Below are 23,715 nucleotides of genomic sequence, written 5' to 3' on the forward strand. Positions count from 1 at the left end.
CAACCACTGATCACGAGGGGTGCACAAGGTTTTAATTGCACAGAGGCTGTCAAAATGAGCATGAACAAAATCATAACATGTTTACTGGCTTATTCAAAGTTTGTGCGAGGATGTATTACATCAGGTTGCTGTTCTACAGTTTTATGTTGTGCGGGCAAAGTGCTTGTGCATTTTGCACGATGAAAATGTAGGAAAAGGTTGATAACGTTTTTTTTTCAATGGCCCAACAGCTGACTGATTTGGTTTAAAACGGCATACCTTACAGAGGCACCCAACAAGCGGATGCGGGTACTGAATAAAATATCATGCAGCGCAAAGATGCTCTTCATGTAAAAACTAATGTAAGGAATTGGAAAACGGGGAGCCACAGCAGTGCCCACTGCAGATGAAACAGTCTGTTGGCACTGTGTGTGCATATTTACGTACGTACCCGTCTCTGATTTAAGCAGAAATATTCAGCAGTATGAGCATACTTTGGTTGGTAATTGAGTATTGTTTCACACATGTTGCTTTATACTTTTCAAAGGGATCATGTGTCTGCATTTCCAGGAGAAGCCAGATGCATCAGATCTTTAATACGATCTCACAGTTTAGGAAGATTCCCTCTGTTTTGACAAATTGTGGTCATCTTACAATTGAAAGCTCCACTGTTAAATCCTTAGCCCAATTTTATTAGTGGTATGTGACTGTGGAGAAATAAGCACTGTGAATGTTTGTTTGAATGGGTAATTGAGGTGAGTGCTTTTTTTTTTCCCAACCGAGATATGGATAAAAATGGGTATATAAGTGAGGTTCATTTACCATTAATAGAATGAAGACTCAACAAATTAAACAAACACACAACAACAAAAGAACTAATTAGAAAAAAGCGATTCCTTAGGTCTAAACATTGGGCTTTTTCTACTTTTCAGCACTTGCACACGCAGACCTGTCTGTGACAGGTTTGCAATTAGACTCACCAATAATTAAAGTAATCCAGGGCTATTACAGAACATTAACAGGAATTTAGGTTGGGTTTGTGATGTAGGAACCTTTCCTGTGAGTTTGTTAAATGCCTGCAGCTTTCAGCAGGTCTAGATGAGTGGATTTACAAATGTGGCAAAATAGAGGTGACTTCATTTATAATTCATAACTATTAATAATTTCTGACACGCCGACAAGATTTTTCAAGACATAACGCTAGATTATAATTTGTGTTTATTTATGAACTGTTGCATTCATTTGCTACCCGGCAACCATCCGCAGGGTGAGTCACAGCTACAAGAACATTTTTAATTGTTCTCTTCCCATATTACTGTTGTTTTTCTGCTTTTTATTGAAATCACTAGATGTAGTATTATTATGAGCATGTTTGTTTCTCATACCTATATGCAGGGCGTGACCCCTGCCATCACTAAATCAACTAACCGATAGAATAAAAGTCTATTCTGCCACTGTCACAACACCTTTCTGACCGACTGTCCTTATCATATTCATTAGTATGAGTAAGTCTCAGATGCTCAAGAAGGTCAGTGGTCTTGCCATAGTACCTCAAAGACTTGGTGCTGAGATAGTTCCACACATTAATGTTTACTGTCAGCTATCATCAGTCTCAACACTAGTCTTGGTGACTCTTGTGTTTATAGGGCTGTATTTGAATGTAGCCATGCGAAGCAGAGGGAAAATTACTTTAAACAGTGTCAGGTTTAATGAGACAAGATCCTGATGAGTGGGTGGTAACCTTCTTCTGTTTTCCCAGTTGCAGATGAGGTGCACATCAAAATCCTTTTTTAGATATGGATGTGAAACCTTTGAAACTGGAATTATCAGTTTTTCAAGGTTGGCTCTTTGTTGACCTGTATTTCATAAGCTTACATTTGTCATCTCGTTTCTTTCAGGCATTAAAAAACATCTAGGTGCTTTATGTTTTTAAAATTGACATGTGACCCCTCCTTTTTCTGTAGATAAAGCAAATATCTGTATTATTAATTACAACGTTGAGCTTGTTTTCTGTTCCAAGGCCAGCCCTTGTACTCTGTGTGCAGGAGTACTCGGATACATCGGCATTCTGTCCACTCCTCGTCTTTGTCGAGCTCCTTAAATAATTATGCCACATTAAAGCATGCAGAAAAAGTAGAAAGAAAGGAAAGCGGGTCAGAAGGGATAAAAGTAAAAGGTTAGCCTCCTCTCAAGGTAGTTTTGATTTTTGCATTGAAAACATGTTGGAAAAATGAAAAAAAAAAACTATTTTATGTTCCATTATCACCTTTCTGAGAGCTGTGCTGCCAGCAGGGCTGATAAAGCATAGGTCGTGTAGCATGAGTGAGGTGCTGTAGATGCCTCGACACCATCCTTCAAAAACAATAATGCTTTTGTGTCAGTTTAAAAAGGATCGTATCCCTTTGACTTTTTAGGTGGTTCAGTGGTGCAAGACCGGTGGATTTGACTGGAACTACTCTGTAAATGAAAACCAACAGGAAAGGGAAATTTTGCTTCTCAGTTGTGTCAAAAGGTGTATAAAGGGAGGGGAAAACAATCACGTTGTGTATTTTTTTCAAATATGATTTTTATGTGATATACAAAGACATTTGGAAAAACCGTTACCGTGATTATGTTTTCTTGAAATGAGTTTTGGCAAATTCAAACTTATCCCAGCGATGTAACCTCTTCACTACAACGTGTACATGAAGTGATGGAGTTTGTTTTCCTGAACTGAACTCTGTTGCTTTGTCATCAGTCACGAAGCTTCAGGTAAGAGGGGTAAATCTGAATAATTTATTTAGGTGTCTCAGACCATACAATAAAAGTTGCATGTTTACAGTGCAACGCGCCCGCTGACATTATTAAAAACACAGAATAATCCCAGTTATTTGAATAACCGCAACATAAAAGCCTATTAATATCTGTGTGGGGAGGCAGATACATTTACTATATTTACTTTCTATTTTAGTGTACGTTTTCACAAAAAGTGAATGCTAATGTATAAATATATTAAGATCTTCCACAGTACTGTCATAGCAGCAATGCAATGATGGCACCAGTTTTGACAAATGTCTTTTTAGAAATATGTAATGATGTTAAACCATACCCCTGATGACATATATGTATGTGTTTAATCGTATATAGATAGATAAGTATGTGTCGGGTGTGTATGGAGATGTAATTGGATGCCAGAATAGGAGTAGAGCAGAATAAACTGTAGGTGACAGCCAAATGCTGTGTATTTCTGTGTTCTATGGCCTAGTCAGGCTTTCTTCCACTGATTGAGTCACACACACACAGACACACTCTTCCCTCTATGACATTAGCTTAATGAATGGGCACATAAAGAAGACAAGAAGGAAGCAAGACAATAGACAAAATTTGCCACGTCGGGGAAAAAATGGGGACACAAAGTGATGGGATGTCTATGTTAACATTATTCTCAAATTCTAATGTTTCTTAGATAAACACTATCAAGTTGCATAATTTGATCAATAGATTGGGGGGAGACCTCTTCTATTTTTTCCAGAGCTGGAGTCAGGGTCAAGAGGCAGGAAAGAGGTCAAGGAGGACAAAATAGTGGAAGAGAGTTTCCATGAGGCTTTTGTCATAAGGGATTGGACGCAAAAACAGGAGGAGGAAACTAACAAGAAAGGTGGGAGTAAGCTCATTGGTTTGATCTAAGCCTCTTCTCTCAACCAACTGGGAGAAAAGGGGAAGGAGCAGACAGAAGAGAAAATGAGAAGGAAGAGGGTGCTGCACTTGGGACCTCTTAATATAACAAACAGATGGTACATTGTGTTCACATTAGCATTTCTTAATTTGAAGCAATAGCATGATGCATTAATTGTGTGTGTCTGTGCGTAGAAGAAGAAAGGTAGGCAGTGTGAAGAGAAATTTAGTCACTGATCAACCTAAAGTCTCTTTGTGGCCAAAATGAAGAGGTTTTTCAGTGCCTCCACTTTGGTTTAAAGCATCTTTTAAAGAGAAAGATAAGGCCAGAGGCAACATAGGGTGGGCTGACCTTGGTGGTGCCCTGCGAGCTACTGGGGGCCCTTTGGCTTTTGATTTGCTTTCTGAGATGCTGCGGTGGTGGTGCAATTGTTTAGGTTTAGGCATCAAAAAGTACTGAGTTAAAGCTTTTTAATTAGGGCTGGGATAAGCTCATTGCCTGGCTACGAATGAACACTTTCACATGATCGAATTTTTAAAATTTTTTTTTAAGTTATAGCTGTCGCAATGTTGTATTTCTACTCGACAGTTGTATTGACTAAAAGAGATTTTTGTGAAATCTATTGAAAAAAATCCTAAAAATAATGACAGCATCAGTCAAATTGCTTTTTTTTTTGGCAAATCCGTAACACTCAATTTAATCAAAAAGACAAAATGGCTAGATGGCTTTCACAAGACCAAACATCTGACATCTATTTCATGTAAACTGACACTAAATCCCTTATTAATCCCATGTTAATATTACGCTTATGTTGTTACACTCTTATTAAGAGGACACTAAAGCATACCCACTGCATTAGATTGTGACACATCAATCACTTGATAAAATGATGGTGTGTGTGGGGTTTTGTCCCACACACACTGCTGGATGGACTGCTCCTGGTTGCAGCCCAGCTATGAAAGCTGTGACAGGCTCCAGTCCCTGTGTGAACTGAACAAATTAAAGCAGGTATAGAAGATGGGTTGAGAGTTGGACACAAAGCTTTTTCTGTGTCATTTGTCCTGTTTTGATCATGATGTTGGACAAAGGCAACCACCGCCTACGGGAAGAATTTGTGACTAAGATAATGGCATAACTAATAAATGCCTCTATTTCTTTATTAATTTATTTCAGATAGATGTTTTTATAGCTTTATGATAAATGATTTTAATATTTGAAAACATACACAGCCTCACAATCTTCAGTGAGGATGAATACTAGACGATATGCCTCCATTTATTGACACAGGTTCAGGCCCACATCAGGCAATTTAAGTTACGGTAATCTTTGTAAATTTGATCACAAATAATCAAAGCTATAGTCTGATGTTACTATTATATTTATGTCAGTGAAACAAAGATAAAAACATGTTACTTTCATTTTCAGTTGTATCACAGATATCATCCCAGGCAGCATCTAAGTCACTCTGCACTGTAAAAATGGACTGTTTGAACTGTTAACTGAATTTGGCAGTGAATATTCTATAAATAGCTTTGATTTCTTATAATAGGAAAATCCAGTGATATCAAAGTCTGGAAGTTTTGCTTTTGAAGGCTCTAAAACTCTGTCATTTTATGCTCTCATCTGTTTTAGCCTCTTCTTTCCCACGCAACCTGCTCCCAAAACTACTGCTTCAGTTTTTCTGATGCTGAGCCACCTTTTCCCCCTCCCCCTTTCCCAACTTCCTTGGTTTCACATCTCTTGCCAAGTCACTGCTCGACTAACTCTGAGGTACCACACCACCGCTGAAAGGAGATTTTGGAGTAATTTGCACAGCATCTGACTGAAATTCAAGCTTGATGAATAATGAATAACAAGAAATAAATGATGAAAAAGAAGCCGACACCTGGGCACCATCTGTGTCAAGAAATGTTTGATTTTGATTTCTTTCTATATCCACCTGAGCTTTTACTGTGTTTCGTGGGAAAGAGCCCCTTTCCAATAGGAGAGACAATGAGGTAATGAGAATTTTTCCCAAACCATTTTTCTTTCCTTCTTTTTGGCTTTAGAAGTAAGTAAATTTTTCTTGTAAGCTGTTTGAGAAAGCTAAAGGTTTTTGACCAGTATGTGTCACGGAGGGTTAGGAGAACACAGTGACACCCCCCCCCCCCCCCAAAAAAAAAAAAAACGCACACACACACGCAGTGACATTAAAGATAAAGGTAGTGGTTATGGCCTGGAAATAAATAAAAAATGTTGAGTAGATGTAGACCTTCTGCCATCCTGGACTTTTTTTTCCTGTAAAGTGTTGAAGGTGAGTCATAATATATTTAGATATTCCTTTTTTTAAATAATGCATATTATATCTTAGATATTTCTCAACCATATCGAAATCAGTTTTCTTCTTAAAAGCAACAAACTTAGCTTTACAACGTTTTAGAGGAAATCAGAACTGTAAAAAATCTAAAAAATACCTTTTAGAATGTATAAGCTCATATATACAGTATACTGTAGGAACAGCAACTTCTATGGGGTTTAAATTCAGCACTTTTTCCCCAGACACTGTTTTTTTTCTTGGTAGTTTCTTGCAGAATTGCATTGCCGTGTCAGCGCTTTTCAGTGCCTCCCTGGTTACTTATTTTGTAGCGTGCTGTACAGCAGGACATTGACTTATTATTTTTGTAGCAACCTGTGTAATTACATTCATATTTGTAGACACAGTCTGTGTGATCACAAACTTTTGGCTGAAAATTTGAGACGCATGAACCCTCTGTGAGGAAATGTATGATTTTACAGGAGTTGCTGGATCATTTAAGCGTGTATAAGAATCACTTTTGTGTGAAAATGCTCAGGTTCTGTAAATCACTTGTATGATCAGTGTGTTGGAACAGAATGGAAACGAGCAGAGCAGGAGCGCCTCTCGGCCTTTGCATGGGCGCAGACAGGATAGGATCAGTTTCAGGACTAATCTCAGGGCATAGACTCATGTTATGGATGATAACAAATGACACAAACGTAAACCTGGGACTCTAATGCTGCGTCAGCCCCTTTCAGAGACATTGGTTCCTGATGTGGATGCCACACAGTGGGTTTATCCCACACCAACAGAACCATGGTTATGGATATAGGATTAAATTAGATCAGTATGAAAGCATACTTTATTTACCCCAAAGGGAAATTATGCCCTTGCAGTAATTTTTTAAAACATTTTATTTTATTAAGCAGTTTATAGAGTGAAAAACCTTGATAACATAAGCGATCCTTTGATATAAAAGTGTTTGCTGAACTTCACAGCACTTTTCAGAGCATCTAGCGGTGCCCTCTGAGCTTAAAGACTCGCCAGATGACTCGCTATTTCATCTGAATTGTTAGAGGGTAGAAGATGAATGGAAGGCCTTGTGAGTCAGTATTTGTATGATGACGTACATGATTTTATTGAATGTTACAGCTTAAAGACCTTCTTGTCATTCTCCAGCAGGTTGCTGTAAAAACATGACAGATTATGTGCATGAAACACTGTATAAACAGTTTTTGTCTCTCTATCACTCTTTTTAAACACACATTTCCTGCTAACAATCTGTTCGTCTAAGAGTGCTTTCAGACTGCAGCGTTTTATAGCTCAACTGGTTGAGGAGGCGTCCTGTGTACAGGGCAGCCCTTTGCCACATGTCGTCCCCCACTCCCTCTCCTTTCTTTCCTGCCTACCGACTGTTGAACAAATGGCACTAATGTAAAAAAAAATCTTTTGTCAAAAAAAAAAAAAAGTGCTTTCAGCCAGCAGTGATGAACTGTTGGTGTTTATTAGGTTGATAGGGGGTGCAGTCAAAGAGAGCAAGTGATTTCATAAGATAGAGAAAAATGATATAGCAAACCATGACTTGTACATGTGTGATGGTAGTTTGTTAATCTGCAGTTCCTGTTGGAATACCTCCTTGGTTTCTTGAGTGCTGTTGCTCTGCTATGCTTTTTTTTTTTCTGCAGTACAGACAGGAAAACACAACTAACAGTAATCATCGTACCACTTTGATTACAATGATGATTAGGAAACAAAATAGCCCATCACCTAAATGCTCTCAGATATCACCATCATTTTACTGCGGATAATGACTCGCCTTCAGATTGCTCTCTACCATCTTGTTGAACAGCCCATGAGAACGAATGGGGCTTGCTGTATTGTCACTGATGCCATTAAAGGTGCAATCATTAACCCTGCCAGAGTGAAAAATTGTTATGCTAGGAAGCCAACATGTTCAGCGCATCAAACCCACCTTTACTCACCTTCCAAATGATCTGCGCTTTGTGTTGATGGCAGGAGTTGTGGGCTGTCACTTGTCACTGGATGACCTCCTTGAAAGATGGCAATGCGTACCTCATCGCTCATGCCTCGTCTACGCTGCGGCGCTCATCTGGAAAAGCACGTTTTCCAAACTGAATGGCTGTCACTTCAGTTTGAGCCCTGGAAAATGATGCTTGTAGTGTAGAGGAACATTGCAAATAGATAGTAGAAATGGAATATAGAAAAATATGTGTTTGAATGTTAGGTGTCATGTTGCTAGGCGACTTCTTGCTTCTGGAGATGGATATGATGGTTGATGGCAGGGGGGAAATATCATATTGAGCTCATTTGTATTCAGAGGAAGAGTTTGCCTCTTTATCACGAAATGGATGTGAATATTCACCATGAATGTGTTATGTCCCTTTTTACAGACAGCGGTCTCTTGAAGGTTATTGATGGAGCCCATTTGGACTGCGTGGTGAAAAAACATCCTTCATTGCTTTCTGTAATTCATCTTCTTCCTGAGAATGTTCTTGTATCTGGTGCTGACAACATTCCTGGGCTCGCAGCTTCTCCAACAGGTGATTTATTTGTTTATTTTTTGAATTTCTTTTTTTAAATATAACATTGGGTTTAAAAGAGCAGCAGACTGTAATGGCGCTGCGCTAATCCTGCTCTTGTGTAGGTGTGGATATGTAAAACCTTTGAAATGGAGAGCAGCTTGTGGTTGAAAATGAGTGTGGAGTACATTCATAACACAAAACGACAGAATAAAACGGTTGACTAAAAAGCTTTTTCATGGACATGTGTGGTCCATTGCTTTGTTATTTCCTCATCAATGGTAAGGTTTTGAATCCAAATGTAAAAAATGCATTTGTAACCACCATGAGCTGTGAACTCACATTATAGGGTAAGACCATCCTTGAATTTGATAGAAGTAATGTATTCTTTGTTGTAGAAACAAAAAAGCCCATCAGGGACACCGTGGGGACATTAGGAGAGGTTAGTTTGGTATCTCTAAGGAAAACAACACACTGGGAAGATCCATAGCTCAAAAAAGGACTGGAAATCCACAGATGATGTCTTTGGTAAATGATGACAGCATCCTTATCTTTGTAAAGAAAAACACCTTCACAACAGACAGCTAGATGAAGAACACGCTCCAGGAGGTAGTCATACCATTATCCAAGTCTAACATATAGAAAAGAGCAAATACAGGTGGCTCACCACAGGATGCAAAGCATATGACAGAAAGGCTAGATTAGAACAAAACAACTCAAAATGGATTATGGTGTAAACAATATAACATGGTGCGTAAAACATGTGGAACACTGTGATGGCATGGACATGCTTGTCTTCTGGTGGCGCTCGGTCACTGCTGCTGGAAACAGCACAGATGTCCACAAATACTGCAAGGCTGACTTTATCAGAGTAGGAAATCTGTCTTTGCTGATAGGCTTCATCGCTTTAGTTCTAATGTGGTTGAAAACCTGTGACCTGAGTCCTGCTGCTCATTAACAGAGTTGGTGGACGCAGCTGCAGTCCTGTAAAGTGTGAATTTTACTTAAGCTTTAACATGAGCATTTGCAAGCTAGCTTATTTACACACGTATATATCTTCCCTCGCAAAGGTAACACGTATATTTTTCCTCAGAATTTAGACTCACTCTAATTGTTGCTGTGAGTGAGATGCAAAATGTTTTGCCTGATAACAAAAAAAAAACTGGATGTAGTTGTGGTCTCTTAGTTAGAAAACACAATCAGATCACAGACTGACATCTTACCCTGTTCAAATCTGAGAACAATAGTACAAAAAAAACAAGTGTTTCTAAAGGTATGCAAAAGAAAAAAATATATATATCAAAGCCTGTGGACAAGATTTTCAATTAAAAGTTAACAACGCTGGCTTTATTCTGAAATCACCGTATCAAGAATGTATGGAAGCATACAAGACTTAAAAGAGAGAATACATGAAAGAGTAAACACAGCTTGTGGCTGTATGAGGATGCAACAGCAATCTGTGAGAATGAATTAAAGAAATAATTCTTTTGATAGAAAAGATTTATAAACTGGTTGTCTGCCAAAAAGACATTGGATTAAGGGGATGCTTTTTACAGTATTTTGCTCCTGGTGTTGATTGTACCACAGCTGACACTGTTTTGTAAATGTGTTGGTCTCTGTCACATTGCATGAATCTTAGCTTTCACATGTGCACTCACATCTACACGGCAGCTGTGTATGAAGCAAAATTGTTTAGAAAACAGTTGACAGCCTACAAGCAGGTCTCCTATCTTTTAAGGAGTTAAAAAAAAAACCTTTTAGGTCTCAATGCGTCAAACAGTAAGAGGTACTGCAGCAAACCGAAAATGTATTCTCGGACAGTTGCATAATCCTTGTTTTCTACCTCACCAGTTAATGTATTTTTAATTGATTGAATTATTAAAGGATATTCACTAATTAACCATTTATTATTAACATCACTGCTCTGTTTGACCTCATTACCCAAGTCTCCTCAACAGTTTTCCACATTTTCTTTGGCTTTTTTGGCTCGAGTCGCAGGATGAATTTTGAAGACATACGCTTCATATTTAAAGACACTATGTTTTGTGCTACCACATGACTGCACTTTATTTTATTGAAACGGTTATAATCACCTTACCTTTGTTGTCCTTTCCTTCATTCCTTCAACATGTCTGTCTGTGTTGGCTTTGGCAGTTATGTGCATTATGACTGCATTACACCATGCCTCATTTCATTTACTGCAGCCTGCTTTTTATTGTCAGAAGCGGTTCAAACAAAAATTGAACCGGACACAGAGGTCATCTGAATTTAAACTAGATTAATAGAACATGGCTGAACCCATCACATTCGGCACATCAGGTGTAATCTCATATTACATACTTCAGCAGCTGCTCGCTCATCTTCCTCCGTCTGTCACCATAACACACAGGATACTCAGCACAGTAGCCCTTTTTGGGGGGAAACTTAGTTCCACCAGAAGTTAAAATGTCTGCAGTACTTAGGAAGCAAGTTTCTAAGGGGGGACGTAATGAAGTCTGACAGTGCAGAGCTATAATCATTGGGAGTCAGTGGGAGGTATGGTAGCAAGCTAATCCTCTTCATGTTCTGGGGCTGTGAGCAGCAGAGACCTAAGCTGCCTTTTAAGACCACAGCCACAAGCTTGATATTCGCACCGCATTCAGAACAGCTCGCCTCTGTGCTCCAGAGACAGGGGCTGCAAGAAAACACTTGATGGCTGCATTACTCTTGAGCAGATTCCAATCACACTGGCCATTTTCTGTGTGTTTTGTCTGAAAGGTCTCATTGTGGACTTCACAGACTTTCTCACCTCATCCTCCTATGGCTGAAATCCGTTCTTCACTTAATTCCAGTTCAATTTACTTCAAGTTTACAAATGGAAATGGTGTTTGTTGGATTGATTGACAAAGGCGCTATTCTCTCTCTTGCACAAATATTTCGGTGACTGGCATGAGGTGGCTTACCCCGGTTCAGTTGTGCAGTCACTTTGATGGAGTTGGTATATCATCTATATTCAAAAGCAAAGAGCGATGGTGGAAATATTTGCTGCTGGAACTGGCGTGTTTCCTTATCCAGTTTGTGGATGTCTCCATTCCAAAGTATGAAATTTGGCAGAAAATTGTGTGTAGTGTGAATGGAGAATTCAGCTTGTATCATTTTTAAATTGGTATAGTAAGAAACTACATGACATGAGCGCTCACAGCTCTGTTCGCAGAGTTCTCTGGCATCAGGTTTCTGTTATGAACATTTACTCAGGCTTTGTTGTTGGTTTTGCCAGCTTTGAAAAAGATTTAAAGCACTTTAAGTGCAATGCAAACTTTTTTACTTGATCATATTATTTGTCCAGTATTTGCATAGACTCTAAATGACATGAAAGAATAATAAGAATACACCCGGTTGGAAAAAATTTCCCCAACATCTTTCACCACCGCTACGAGCTTTATTTGAATCCTTTAAGTGCTGTTCTCTGATTACGTAACGACCTTTGATGGAGGAGGACTCAAAATGCACAACTCAAGGAAGGTATGTAAAAAAGCTTTTAAAAAAAAAAACTAAAGACGCTCACAGGGAGGATAATCACAACAGAAATGATCTTACTCTAGTGATACATGATGGCTTAACTCACTTGTTGGACATGCAAGATGAACTGGCCACGAGACAAGGGAGACAGGACTATTTATACATGAGGAGGAACACAGGTGGAAGCAATCTGGGCGAGAAAGACAATCACACGAAGGGAGGAAGTCATGGTCTGAAATTAAATGATATACACTTTCACATGAAAACCTTCAACACATTTGACGAGACACAACAGATTAGCGACTACCGCTCTGTTTACCAGGTGTAATCTAGCCCAGATCGCCACCCTCTGACATGCTCTGCAGTTTAGCTCATTTGTTTCAAACTAGTTTCTGAAAACAAGCCTGGTGTGCGCTTCCTCTTTAGCTACATTTCAGTTTCATCACTTTGTATTCAATTGATAGTTGGATGGAACACAGCTTGTCAAAGGCTGCCTTTTTGAGCTTGTCTCAAATGTGATGACATCATCTTAAGCTACAGTTCACAATTCTTTTTTTATTTGTGTAATATTAACCTACAAAATTCTACAGGACTAAAGAAATCCCTTTTTTTCCATTTTGTTCATACATATATTCAATAATAATAATTATAGAAAAAAAAATCATGTTTTTCCCTTGAGTTTTAAGGTGGATTTTGTAGCTTTGGTCTTCAAAAATTATCATAACTAGGGAGCAGTTTTGCATTTTGGCTCCAAAGAAGACTAGACTTTGGGGTGAATCACGTCCAATTTAATAGTTACAGAGTGATATCACAGTAAAATGCGTGTCTGTCGTTGTTGTTTCATACCTGAATTATTTTAGAATATGTTTTCTCCGCCACAATGATCCTGCTGGAACAGGCATTTTGTGAGCAGGAAACACATTTGACAAACCAGAGGAAACCATTTTCCACTCAGTGGGGACTCTAAATGTGATTGAAAAAGTCTTGTAAATATTGGGGTTGCATGTGCGTTGATGCTAGTTTCACACTGTTTCCAGGAGATGCTCTGCTGAAACCTCAGCTGCTCAAGATGATGCCCTACAGCCTGAATAGACTGACCATCTCCCTCCAGCCTTCCCTGGAGAAGTTTGAGAGCCTCCTGCTGCAGCTCATCAATGCTGACTGCCATAACACAGTAAGGCGGAGCTTGCACAACACACACGAGCTTGGTAGTTTATGCATGTGGCTCGTCTGGTGCAGCGAGATGACTGTTTTTCATGGGAGGTGTGAAAACATGTCTAATCATCTTTTGATCCATATGGTCCTACAGGGCCCATCATTTCAAACAGCTGACCTGCTCGTGGGACTGAAAATAGATGCATCTTTGAGAAAAATAAACTCCAGATGCAGGATGAGGGGAAATATTGTGAAATGTGTATGTACTCATAAAGCAAGCTTGCCTTTTCCTCATCTTACAGCCTTCACATGCATGGAGTGTTTAAGGGTAAAACAAATGACCTTATACATAAGTATACTAGTAACCTTCCTCTGTTTAGGCATATGCACATTGCGGACAAGCAATCCCGATAACAATTCATCCCTCTGAGGTAACTGTTTTACCTCACTGTTTGACACACCTTTGCCTAGATTATTTTTTTTCCATCTTGATGATCTCGTTTTCTATACCCTCGATGTGCAAACGCAAGCCCCTTTAACAGCTGCCACTGCAATCTAAGGCACATCATCTCCAGATTAAATGGAGTTTTATCTATTCTCTTCCCTTTTTCTTGCCTGTGGAAACCCAGATGGTTAACCTTATTTGGCAGGTGCAACTTTGGACTTGCAAATGTATGTACAGTGGCTGCACACTATCTGTTCATTTAAGCCTAAACGAGATGAGTCTTTGCTAGAGATGAGAATTGATATGACAACCCCGCCCATCGATGTCTCCTTCTCACTGCTGTTTGCCACTGCCAGACTGCATCCTCAAATTAAAACACAAAGCACCTTGGAAGTGTTTGCAGTTAATTAAGTAAAGCATATTGTCGGCACTTGAGCCCAACTTGGTACATTTATGCTAAGCATGCCCACAATAACATATCAGTCTGGTGTGTTTTTATGATATTGCAGGTGGTTTTACACTTAAGTAGTTTTTATGATCAGTGTGTCAAGCATGCGTTTATAAAATTTTGTGTTTTTACAAATTTACACACACACACAAATCATGGTTTTGCTCTTTTGAAACTGCATTTATAATATTTTGTGGATAACATTTAAGACAGTAAAAGACCAATGCACCAATGTTACTTTGACAGAAATAACAGGAATTGTGATCTAATGACACGGGAAAATGTTTTGAACAGAAAAAAAACTGGCTGTTTTTGAGCCAACATGTATAGAAATAAGCAAACTTATGTATCAGAGATGAGAAAGAGCAAAGCACAAAGAGACCTAACCGGTGTTGACAGCACTTGGAGGGAACATTAAGAGCAAAAAATTACAGCTGGTGCAAAATAGTGTAAATCTGCCAAAACCTAAGAGTAGTACCTTCGGGTTTAGTGTTTTCGTCAACAACTCCAGTCAACATGACAGCGTAGCACTTCTTCTTACCCTTTGGCAATGTGGTGGTGTCTTGAGTTTGAATGCTTGTATCTGTTGTTGAATTGAGTTAACCCCTTATCAGTACTCTGTGCTCCTCAACTCACAAAAACAAGTCACTTCAACATTTTTCCTGTCTCTTTGTAGACTGTTGAACAAGAAAAAAACTTTTGGCAGTCCTCACAAACAGTGAATCCAAATGTGCACATTACCTTTAAACTGAGATAAAATGTGTGGACTCAAACACTAACACACACCAGCTGGTGAGCAGAAACAAAAACAACTTTGATGAATAAAAGAATAAAGCTCCTGTTACAGCTCTGTTCGACACTAAGGAATGCGGTGGCCAAAAATGTAAAGACCCTTTGGAGTACTGACATAAGCTGTAAAGTTAGTGTCAACATCTGTATATTTCACGTCCAGATGGTGTGTACGAAGAATCAGTTTGAGGCGATCTGAGGCAACCAGCAGGGATGTCTTTTAACAGGTTGAACATCACTTTTCTCCCTTATCGCCAGAGGAGTTGCCAGGCTGTCTTCAAGCCACTTCAGTTGTATTTGGGCTGCTACAGAGTGTCCTCTGTGGGAAAGCAATCCAGTTAGCGTGGTTAGAGGCATTTAAGACTCGTGCCCCTCTTCATTTCAGATGATGTATGGGGATTTCGCACGTATTTAATGAGATTTTCATCCAGTGAAAGCTAAAGCTGTTATGTACATACATTTCTAAATAAATGAATAAGAACATATGTCATAATAAGCCTACCACCTCACCACAATGAAGATGCAGTGCTGAATAGATTACAATGCAGGTATGATAACAGACATATCAGATCCCTCCAGCCGTATAACTGAAAATAGACGTACATTAAGCTGCACTTAAACCACAGCGATATCCATCTAGGATATCGTTATGCAAATTATTATTATTAAAATAAACCTGCTATAATTAATTGCAGCTTCAGACACAGACTTTAATTTGAATAATGTTGCTGTGTAACAAGCAAAATAAATAAATTCCAAACACCCGGGCTTTCATGATTTGTGGACTGTTTCTGAGTTTTCTTTTGCTTAACAAAGTTCTTTTTATTCAACAGTAGTTCACCTTTTGTCATGGATTTACATTCTACACCTAATATAACCTTTCTTCCTGTTTGATTAGTAATTCTTGGCCCATCGTGTGGTCTGTTGAGTTTATGATTGCCACACCTGCACTGCTTTGGCTGTTATTTCTGCTCATTATTTCTCTACCTGATCCTTGTTTTAGTTTGGTCCATCTCCTGGCTTTATGTGTGTGTACCTATATTGTTGTAACTTCTGCTGGTCTGAGCTGCTGCTTGTCTTGACCTAGACTCTTAGAAATATATATTTTTGATATCAAGGGACTTACATCCTGGTTTAATAAAAAAATAATAATAACATTTAAAAAAAAAAAAAGCCAACTTTCAGTTTTTGCTCCTGTCGTGCTCATTGATGCATTTGGGATTTTTTCTTTGTGGATTCCCTGCTACTTCAGCACAATAAACTACATGGTAGTTTGATAATAGACGTTATTATACTTCTCACCTGCACCTAAGTCTGCATTTGGGTGCTCCACAACACAGATTTGTTATCCTGAGACAGCCAGTGCAGGAGAGTGCCTTGTAGCGGAAAGAAATAGCGAGTTCGTGAGCTGCTGGACTTTGTTCTTAAACACTCCCTGTCTCCCTGTCTCAACCCACAAGTAAACCCCACCTTTGACACCACCTCTCAGAGTATCTCTCATTGGCCTACGGATGTTTGTCAGGCCAGTGCCTAGCACTGAGGGAGCCCTAATCAAGCCTCACTTCAGTTCCCGAAGTGATAGCAGAGATACTATCAGCTCTGGCTCGACCACCTTTCCTCCCCAATAGTAGAAATTTGGCAAATACTAATTAATCTGGTGCTCTAACATTATTCTACACGTTTTTTTTTTTTACGTTGTTTTTTAAGAGAATAATCTTTTCAAATTAAGGACAGAGTCACAGTGATTGTTTTTGGACTTTATGTTTGTAGAGTATTCATCTGCAGCTTCACACAAAAGTTGCTTAGATCAGAGCACTGGACAGAGCTCTCAAAAAATAACAAACAAGATAATGCGCAATATAACAGATTAAAGTCTCTAGTAATGCATATGATCTGAAACTCTGATTTAAAGCGATGTAAAGTAAATCTCATGATGTTCTGCTTTTTTATTGACAATCCACTTGTGCAGATGTTGTAGTTCTTCATCTACTACGGCTAGTACCAATATTCAGGCTTAAATTAAAGCAAGACGTATTTGCATGCAGCTCCCAAAGCACTTAATCCTCTCTGCTCTGAGCAATACAAAAGGTAATTGTGAACAGATCCATTTGTGAGTTTGCTGCATATAAATGCTAGGAGGTAAAGAGAGGAAAAAGAAGAAGCACTGCAATCATACTGTTAAAGCAAATAATTAGAGAAATAGTTGTAAGTTACTGCGCTACAACTGCAGTCCTTCTCAGCCAACTTCCCGGTCAATCTCTGCTATGACTGATGAGCTCTGTTCTCCAACTTTAAAGTTTACCAGAGGAATTGTCTTTTTACCACTGCTTCTGTCTGTAGTTGCTCAGTTCCGCCTGTCAGACTCTCAGACCTGCAGCTCTGACATATAAAGACAAAATAGATGTTGCTTTTTCATATGTCAGGGCACTACTTTGCCTAAACTTTTAGACTGAGGTAGAAATACAGTTATAACAGAGGGCCGTCCCTCACCTTGAATGCAGGCTTTAACAGGAACATGCTGAGTGTTGTTCTGAACATGACAAATTAAGAGGGATAACATGTTTTTGATAAAATGGGGCTTCAGACTAACTATTTGATTATGTAAACTTTGAAAAAGATGGCACATTTAGAATGGTCACCACTGCAAATGAGCATCAAATTAAATATTAGTCTTTAATATCAATTGGATCTGAGTTTTGTTTTTGACAACTTACCGTATGCCTCCTTGCTTGCTCTTAACTCTTTTTCAGCTATTTCTTTACACTCAATAACTCCTCGTCACCCTCTCTGAAGACATTCTTTTTCTTTAGCTGAATGCATCTCTTACATTTGCATAGAATAAAGCCATCATTTTATTTCCTCTGGTGCAGTTTGCAATAGCAAACTGTTGGAAAGTTGGAAATCTAGAAGAGAGTGAGACAATGTTTGAATACTATAGAGACTGATATGAATGCATTTGGGTGTTTTGTAAAGTGGCAACAACTGAGCTGATGACTTCACAGACAGCAGTGGCGCCAGGTAATGCATGCACCCTCTACCAAAATAACACAGGAGAACTCTCTTGGTAGACGTGAACTCAGAGCTAACCGTTCATGTCCCGAGTACATATCCTCTCCTTCAAAGAGACATGTCCAAGATTAGACAATCTGCCGTTGACAAGCACTTGGGATCTATTTGCTACATCTCACATTTCCAGTGAGAATAGTTTAAACTCCCTCCCTTTTTCTGGGCAGTAGGTGGCTCCTGGCAAGCTCAGTCAGCCGCTCCCTTTTATGAACAACTCTTCCATTATCATAGTAGCTCATCAAAACAGATGTTAAAAAGTGTCAGAAGTACGGGGGAAAAAATCACTCAAACTGCTAACACAGCTTCTAAACCAGCACAGATAAATCTCTCAATAAATTAATGTTTTGTAGAAAAAAAAAGGCAATATGATCTGAGCTGCTGTAACTTGCTGCCACTGTGATATCTAGAATTACAATGTCAAAGAGGCCTTAACTCCTGTGTAAAGGTTTATAATGTTGGTTTCTACATATAACTAGTTTCTAAGTATAAGCTCTTGATAGATCCTCTGCTAATGAGCCTCATTTTTACTCCATGTGTAAGCAGTCAAGCCCCTCTGTGCTGACGTACATAGCACATTCCCCTCATTTCTAAATGCAAACGATGGAAAGTAGACTACAACTTTCCATCTCTGAGATAAGTGACTTGTTAGCGTGAATAATTTTCTCTTTTCAGCATTCGCAGTTTTTTTTTTCTTCACGTGAGATGTCCTCTGATGGTCCTCACAACTAGCTGAAGGTGCGTAGATCAGATCAGTCTTCTCGACTTTTATAACCACAGACACGTGACGACATTCTCACGTCTGTGAGAGGTGTTAATACATGCAGAAGTCAGCTTGATTACAGCTTTTAATTAAAGATTACGTACATGCCTGTGTGTGAGCGAGATAGACGGAGAAAGAAAAAGGGTGTGTGTGATCTGTGTGTGACCTTTAAAAGTGTGACTCCAGCTTGATTGTCATCAAGATGTCTCTGAAGTGATGCTGACACCTCACCCGCCAACTCAGTTTTACTGTTGTATGTGTGTGTGTGTGTGTGTGTGTGTGTACTTATACTGATTTTTAGGCAGAAATGGAGTGACAAAAAAAGAATAAGATGCAATGGGGAGGAAAATGACTGTACAGTGCAGCATGAGACGAATCCTTTATGCTGGCTGCTACTCTGACGTACAGTCTTCACATAATCTCCCTATAAGTATTGCTATTATTAGCTGAACAAACTATTCCTGTGTGGCTTCATTTTACAGTCCACTTTCCCATATATTATATAGTCAGTGCCCCAGTTGATGTGCTTTCCATGTGAACTGCCATAGCTACTTACCCCACTTTATACTCCACTTTAATGAGAACTAGACTTATTTGAACTGTCTTCTCCAACCTCTCCAAATACTTTCTGACTTCCCGTTGAAAGACCCTGAGACTATTCATCTTTGGGTTGGCTTGAACATGTCTGCCCTCCCGCGCAAGTTTGAGTGAAGTCAGAGGGCTCCATAGCCTCAAATGACCCGTAGTACCTGCTCACCTACAGCCTCAATAAAATCTAATGCTCTTGATGAAAGGGTCTGAGTTCTTGTTAGAATTTTTGTAACATCTTGGCTTGTGATCAAAAGACTGGGAAGAGCAGAAGTTGATGAAGGGGAGGAGAGGACCTGGGGAGGACTAACGCCATGCCGTAGGCAGAACAAAAAGCCATGGGCTGATTTAATGAATAGAGAAAGATTTCGGTAACAAAGCTCCCGGAAGTTTTCAGAATCAAATTCACTCAAAGTAGGACTGCCCCTGTGGACGTGGTACTATAAAAAAGACAAAGGAGCTTGAGTATTTCTGAAATACGAGGTGTCTCGCACATTGTTCTCTGAGGACACCCAGTTTGGCTGCAGGCTGGTAGCCACTGTAACCGATTCAGTGCAAAAGAATGGAGTTTAATGCACTTGGTTCACATCAAATATTCATGAAATTCAGGTCTTCTTAATGATTGACGATCCAATCATTAGATGAAATAGACTGCAAGTGATTATGGACCCTATGAGTCAGACTTGACAGACAATGCTCTGCAGTTGAATGAGGAAAGATAGATTCATCAACGTTTCAACCCATAGAGTGACAGCTTGTTTTGTTTATTTTTTTTTCTTTTGATAGAATAAACTGTTTATCCAGGGCAGATGCGTAATATAGATTACCAACCAGACAATAAACTACTTTTGAATGTGATTTTAGGCAAAATTTCAATCTGCTACATCTAAGAGATTAAGTTACTTTCATATGCTGCTGCTGGTGACATGGTTGTGTTTAATAAAAGACAAATGATGCCACTTTATCCTAAATGAAAATATCAGTGATGTGAGAATTCAGCTTGAAGAAACTTTATTGAATCCATGCAAGAAAACTAAAATACCAAAATAAGCAATTGTTATCAGTGCCATCATACCATCAGGTGTGTATGATGGACTGTCAAAGCAGGTGCTGTATTACAGCCACAGTTGCTGCTGCTTGGCTGTGGGAGATTCCCTTTTTTTTTTGTTAATACTCTGCTTCATATGCCTTTAAATATAGATAGATAGATGGAAAGTCAGATACTTTATTCACCCCCAGGGAAATTCTGGAAAGCATACATATAGGGTTTAGATATATTTTCATTTGGTCATTCAACAGAGGCTTTTTGTTCCAAGTGGGAGAAACAACATTCAGGCTTCAGTCAGTGCAGCAACAAAACCCTGATCTCCACATAAAGTTCTAAATTATTTTAATTCTACTTATAGGAGCACAAATTTAGCAGGTATAGCCATACAAAGAAGTGTAACTAAGTGTGTGATAGGCATGTTAGATGCTAGAGGAGATGGTTTTCCAACAGACTTTTGAAGGCAGTGTGGGACACCCCTGCTCTGACTGCATTTGACAACGTAGAACTAAATGACTTGCAAATTATTGTTGTCTGTTTCAGTTTTGGTGTTTTTACACCCAAAGTAGTGTGTTTAAGCCATTTAGTTAGTTTTTAAACAAGGATGTACCCACTTTGATAAGTGGATGAAATCACTGCCAGTTACTGTGGTTTCCCTTAGTGCTCTAAAGACAATTCAGAACCGGTCCAGTAGTCAGTAGATACCCGTGGACTACTGCACAGACGTTTGTTGCAGGACTCAGTGCTGATTAAACTCTTTCCTGCTAAAAGAACAGCTGTTTGTGGAGTTTTTGACCACTATAAATAGGGCTTTAATCATGCTTTACTTTTAATTGAATGCAAGAAAACCGAATAAACATTGGCTGGATATCACCCTTAACAAATGCATTATTTATTTTATGTAAGTATGGTTAAGTAAGGGGAAAAAAATAGAATCAAAGTGCCCATCTATGTTTGAAAATCAAAGATCATTTTTGAAAGATTCAGTTGTTTACTTGTGAGCTGTTTTAAAAGACTGATATCTTCAGTAGAAATGGGTCCCCAGCATTAGGAATTTCTTTCCATGTGGAATCAAACATACAACATAAGTCGCTTATAGGGGTGTGGTTCCACATGCAGTGGATGAAAGCGTTGATTAGGAACAAATAGTCGGACACCAGAAGGGAAACAGAAAGGCGGCAGTATGAGTGTGTTAGACTTAATATTTTTGGTTGTGAATTATGAGTGTGTTTCAGCAGCAGGGCAACAGTGATTTATCGGTTGAAGCTGTGTGCCAGTTAAAATTTGTTAAGGAGTAGAGGAGTGGGAGGATGAGAGCAGCATGCTAATGATGCTGCTACTGTTTCTTGCCATGGATGACTCACCCTCAATATGGGGGAGCTAATATCCACCACACGAGAAGCAACTCATTCACTCACACACTCACTCGCTCACTTGTTGTCATAGTAACGTTAATGACACAGGTGCAGATAAATAAAAAAAATCGATGTAATGTAATGTCTTAAAGGCGTGTGAAGGTGCTTTGCTATAAACTAGGTAACTCATAGAAGAATGTAATTTAACAGCCAGCTAGCATCTTCCCCCTGACTTTGTGGGAGATGTAACATCACAAAAACTCAAAGAAGCATTTCTTTTTGTTTGGTGGTTTTCAAAGGTTAGAATAACTTTTCCAGAGTTGTATAACTTACTTGGTAATTGGCTTACGCAAAACTCATGTGGGACATAATTTCACCTGCTTTCTATCTCACACTCTTGTTCTTTCTCTCTCACACACTCTCCTTGAGATGACAGTTTCCATCTGTAGAGTTATTATTACCTTTTACCCCGATCTTCACTTTGAGTTCACAAGTTACTGACATGCAAACATACCGACAAGGCTTTTAAGTTGCCTTACAGAAAAGAAATTCACTATAGAAAAAACCTTTCAACTTTTATTACCAGGTTAATTTTTGAATAACTTTGCGAATAATTATGATTTCTTGTACATGACCAGGAAACTTCTTATGTTTTCGGCTGTGTGGACTGGCATCAGACACGGAAAGACTCAAAACTTGACTCATAACACACATTCACTAAAACGCAAAAAGCTTTCTTAACAGCCAGTGTTTGGTTTGTCTTTTTTGGGCAAGTGTAAAAACAACGTGGAGGGAGGGAGGGAGGGAGGGAGGGAGGGAGGGAGGGAGGATGTGTTGCTAAGGTAATGAAAACACATAATTATGATTCTTGCATTTTTGCCGATAAATTCCCTGATTGTTACTCACTGGAATTGAAATTGGTGATAGCTGTTCATGTCCTTATATTTGGAAACAATCTCATGACTTTAAGTCCTTGAAAGTTTTCTACTGTGCAGTACGCCTGTGTGCTCATACAAATAAGCAGCTGTTCGTGTAATGTATTTGCTTCAGAATAACATGAGATGATGTGGATGATTTGAAGTGAGGAGGAGCATCATTAATCATATTGTCAAGGCAAGATGTGATTAGTGCATGAGTCACGGGAGAATTTTATATTTTCCTCATTATCTCTATCATCTGACATCGACTTGGACAACTATGCAGCAGCAAAGTGTCAGTAAGTGAACTTGAACTGAACCATATGTCAAATGGTTGCAAAGTCGATGAAACTCCCTTTCCCTGCACCTTTGGGACCTACGTTACTGCTCCATCTAGACAGGATTTTCTTTCTTTAAAAAAACCCTTTAAAAAGGCATATAAACCTGGAAAGGTTTAACATAATCACTGCGCAACCCTGGATATGAAATGTGCTTTAATCAGTCACATGTTTATAGCAAAGTTTATAGAGTCAAAGCATGTGGTCGTTCTGGCTTGTTGGCAAGGTTGTACAAAAATGATCAAAGCAAATTTCAGAAAACTTGGTGGAGAGTTGGAGCATGGGCAAAGGAAGAACATTTTAAGTTGTGGTGTTGAATGGAATCACCTTTTTAAACCTTTTAAACTTTTCACTCATTCAGTGTTTGATCAGACAGCCACTTGACTTTGAACATTGCTTAACTCCCATTATTATCGACAATGTCAATTATGTATATCTGCCTGTACATGATAATCACATGTCTCATATGAAGCTGTTGTAGTAGTTAATAAGATTATACCCTGGGAGGAAGTGAGAGTTACTGGACATAATTTGGATTCTGTGAGTACCAGTGTAGGATGAACACAATGCTGCTGGCAACGCAAAAAGATTTTATTGCAGACTTGGTGTGTGCACTTACGTTTAAAAAAAAAAAGACAACATCTACACCCCAATGTTGGTGTAAAAAGGATATTTTACAAGCCTCTGGCAGTGTCTCTATAGTATAGAATAGAAGTATAGAAAAATCTAAGCCTCTGATGTGTTTTATTTCTGGCCCATGGGCTGCAGCATAACATTCAGACAGAGTTTTTTGGAAATAGGTTTGATTTGAATAGAAAAGAGAACAAAGTGAAGAGGTTGCATTGCAAAAAGAACCCCTCAC

At 38.9% G+C, this 23,715-nt stretch overlaps 1 protein-coding gene across 1 annotated transcript in view; it reads left to right on the forward strand.

The window, feature by feature from the left end:
- The window catches only part of nphp4 (nephronophthisis 4), a 160,759-nt gene that overhangs the window by 24,080 nt on the left and 112,964 nt on the right, over nucleotides 1-23,715 (forward strand). Inside the window, exons 6-7 of the mRNA XM_072367193.1 lie at nucleotides 8,321-8,470; nucleotides 12,985-13,121. Coding sequence (XP_072223294.1) covers nucleotides 8,321-8,470; nucleotides 12,985-13,121 — 287 coding nt within the window. The remainder of the gene's footprint in view (nucleotides 1-8,320; nucleotides 8,471-12,984; nucleotides 13,122-23,715) is intronic.

This window comes from Leuresthes tenuis, unplaced genomic scaffold (assembly GCF_036924035.1).
Source record: "Leuresthes tenuis unplaced genomic scaffold, fLeuTen1.0.hap1 SCAF_16, whole genome shotgun sequence".
Lineage (NCBI taxonomy): Eukaryota > Metazoa > Chordata > Actinopteri > Atheriniformes > Atherinopsidae > Leuresthes > Leuresthes tenuis.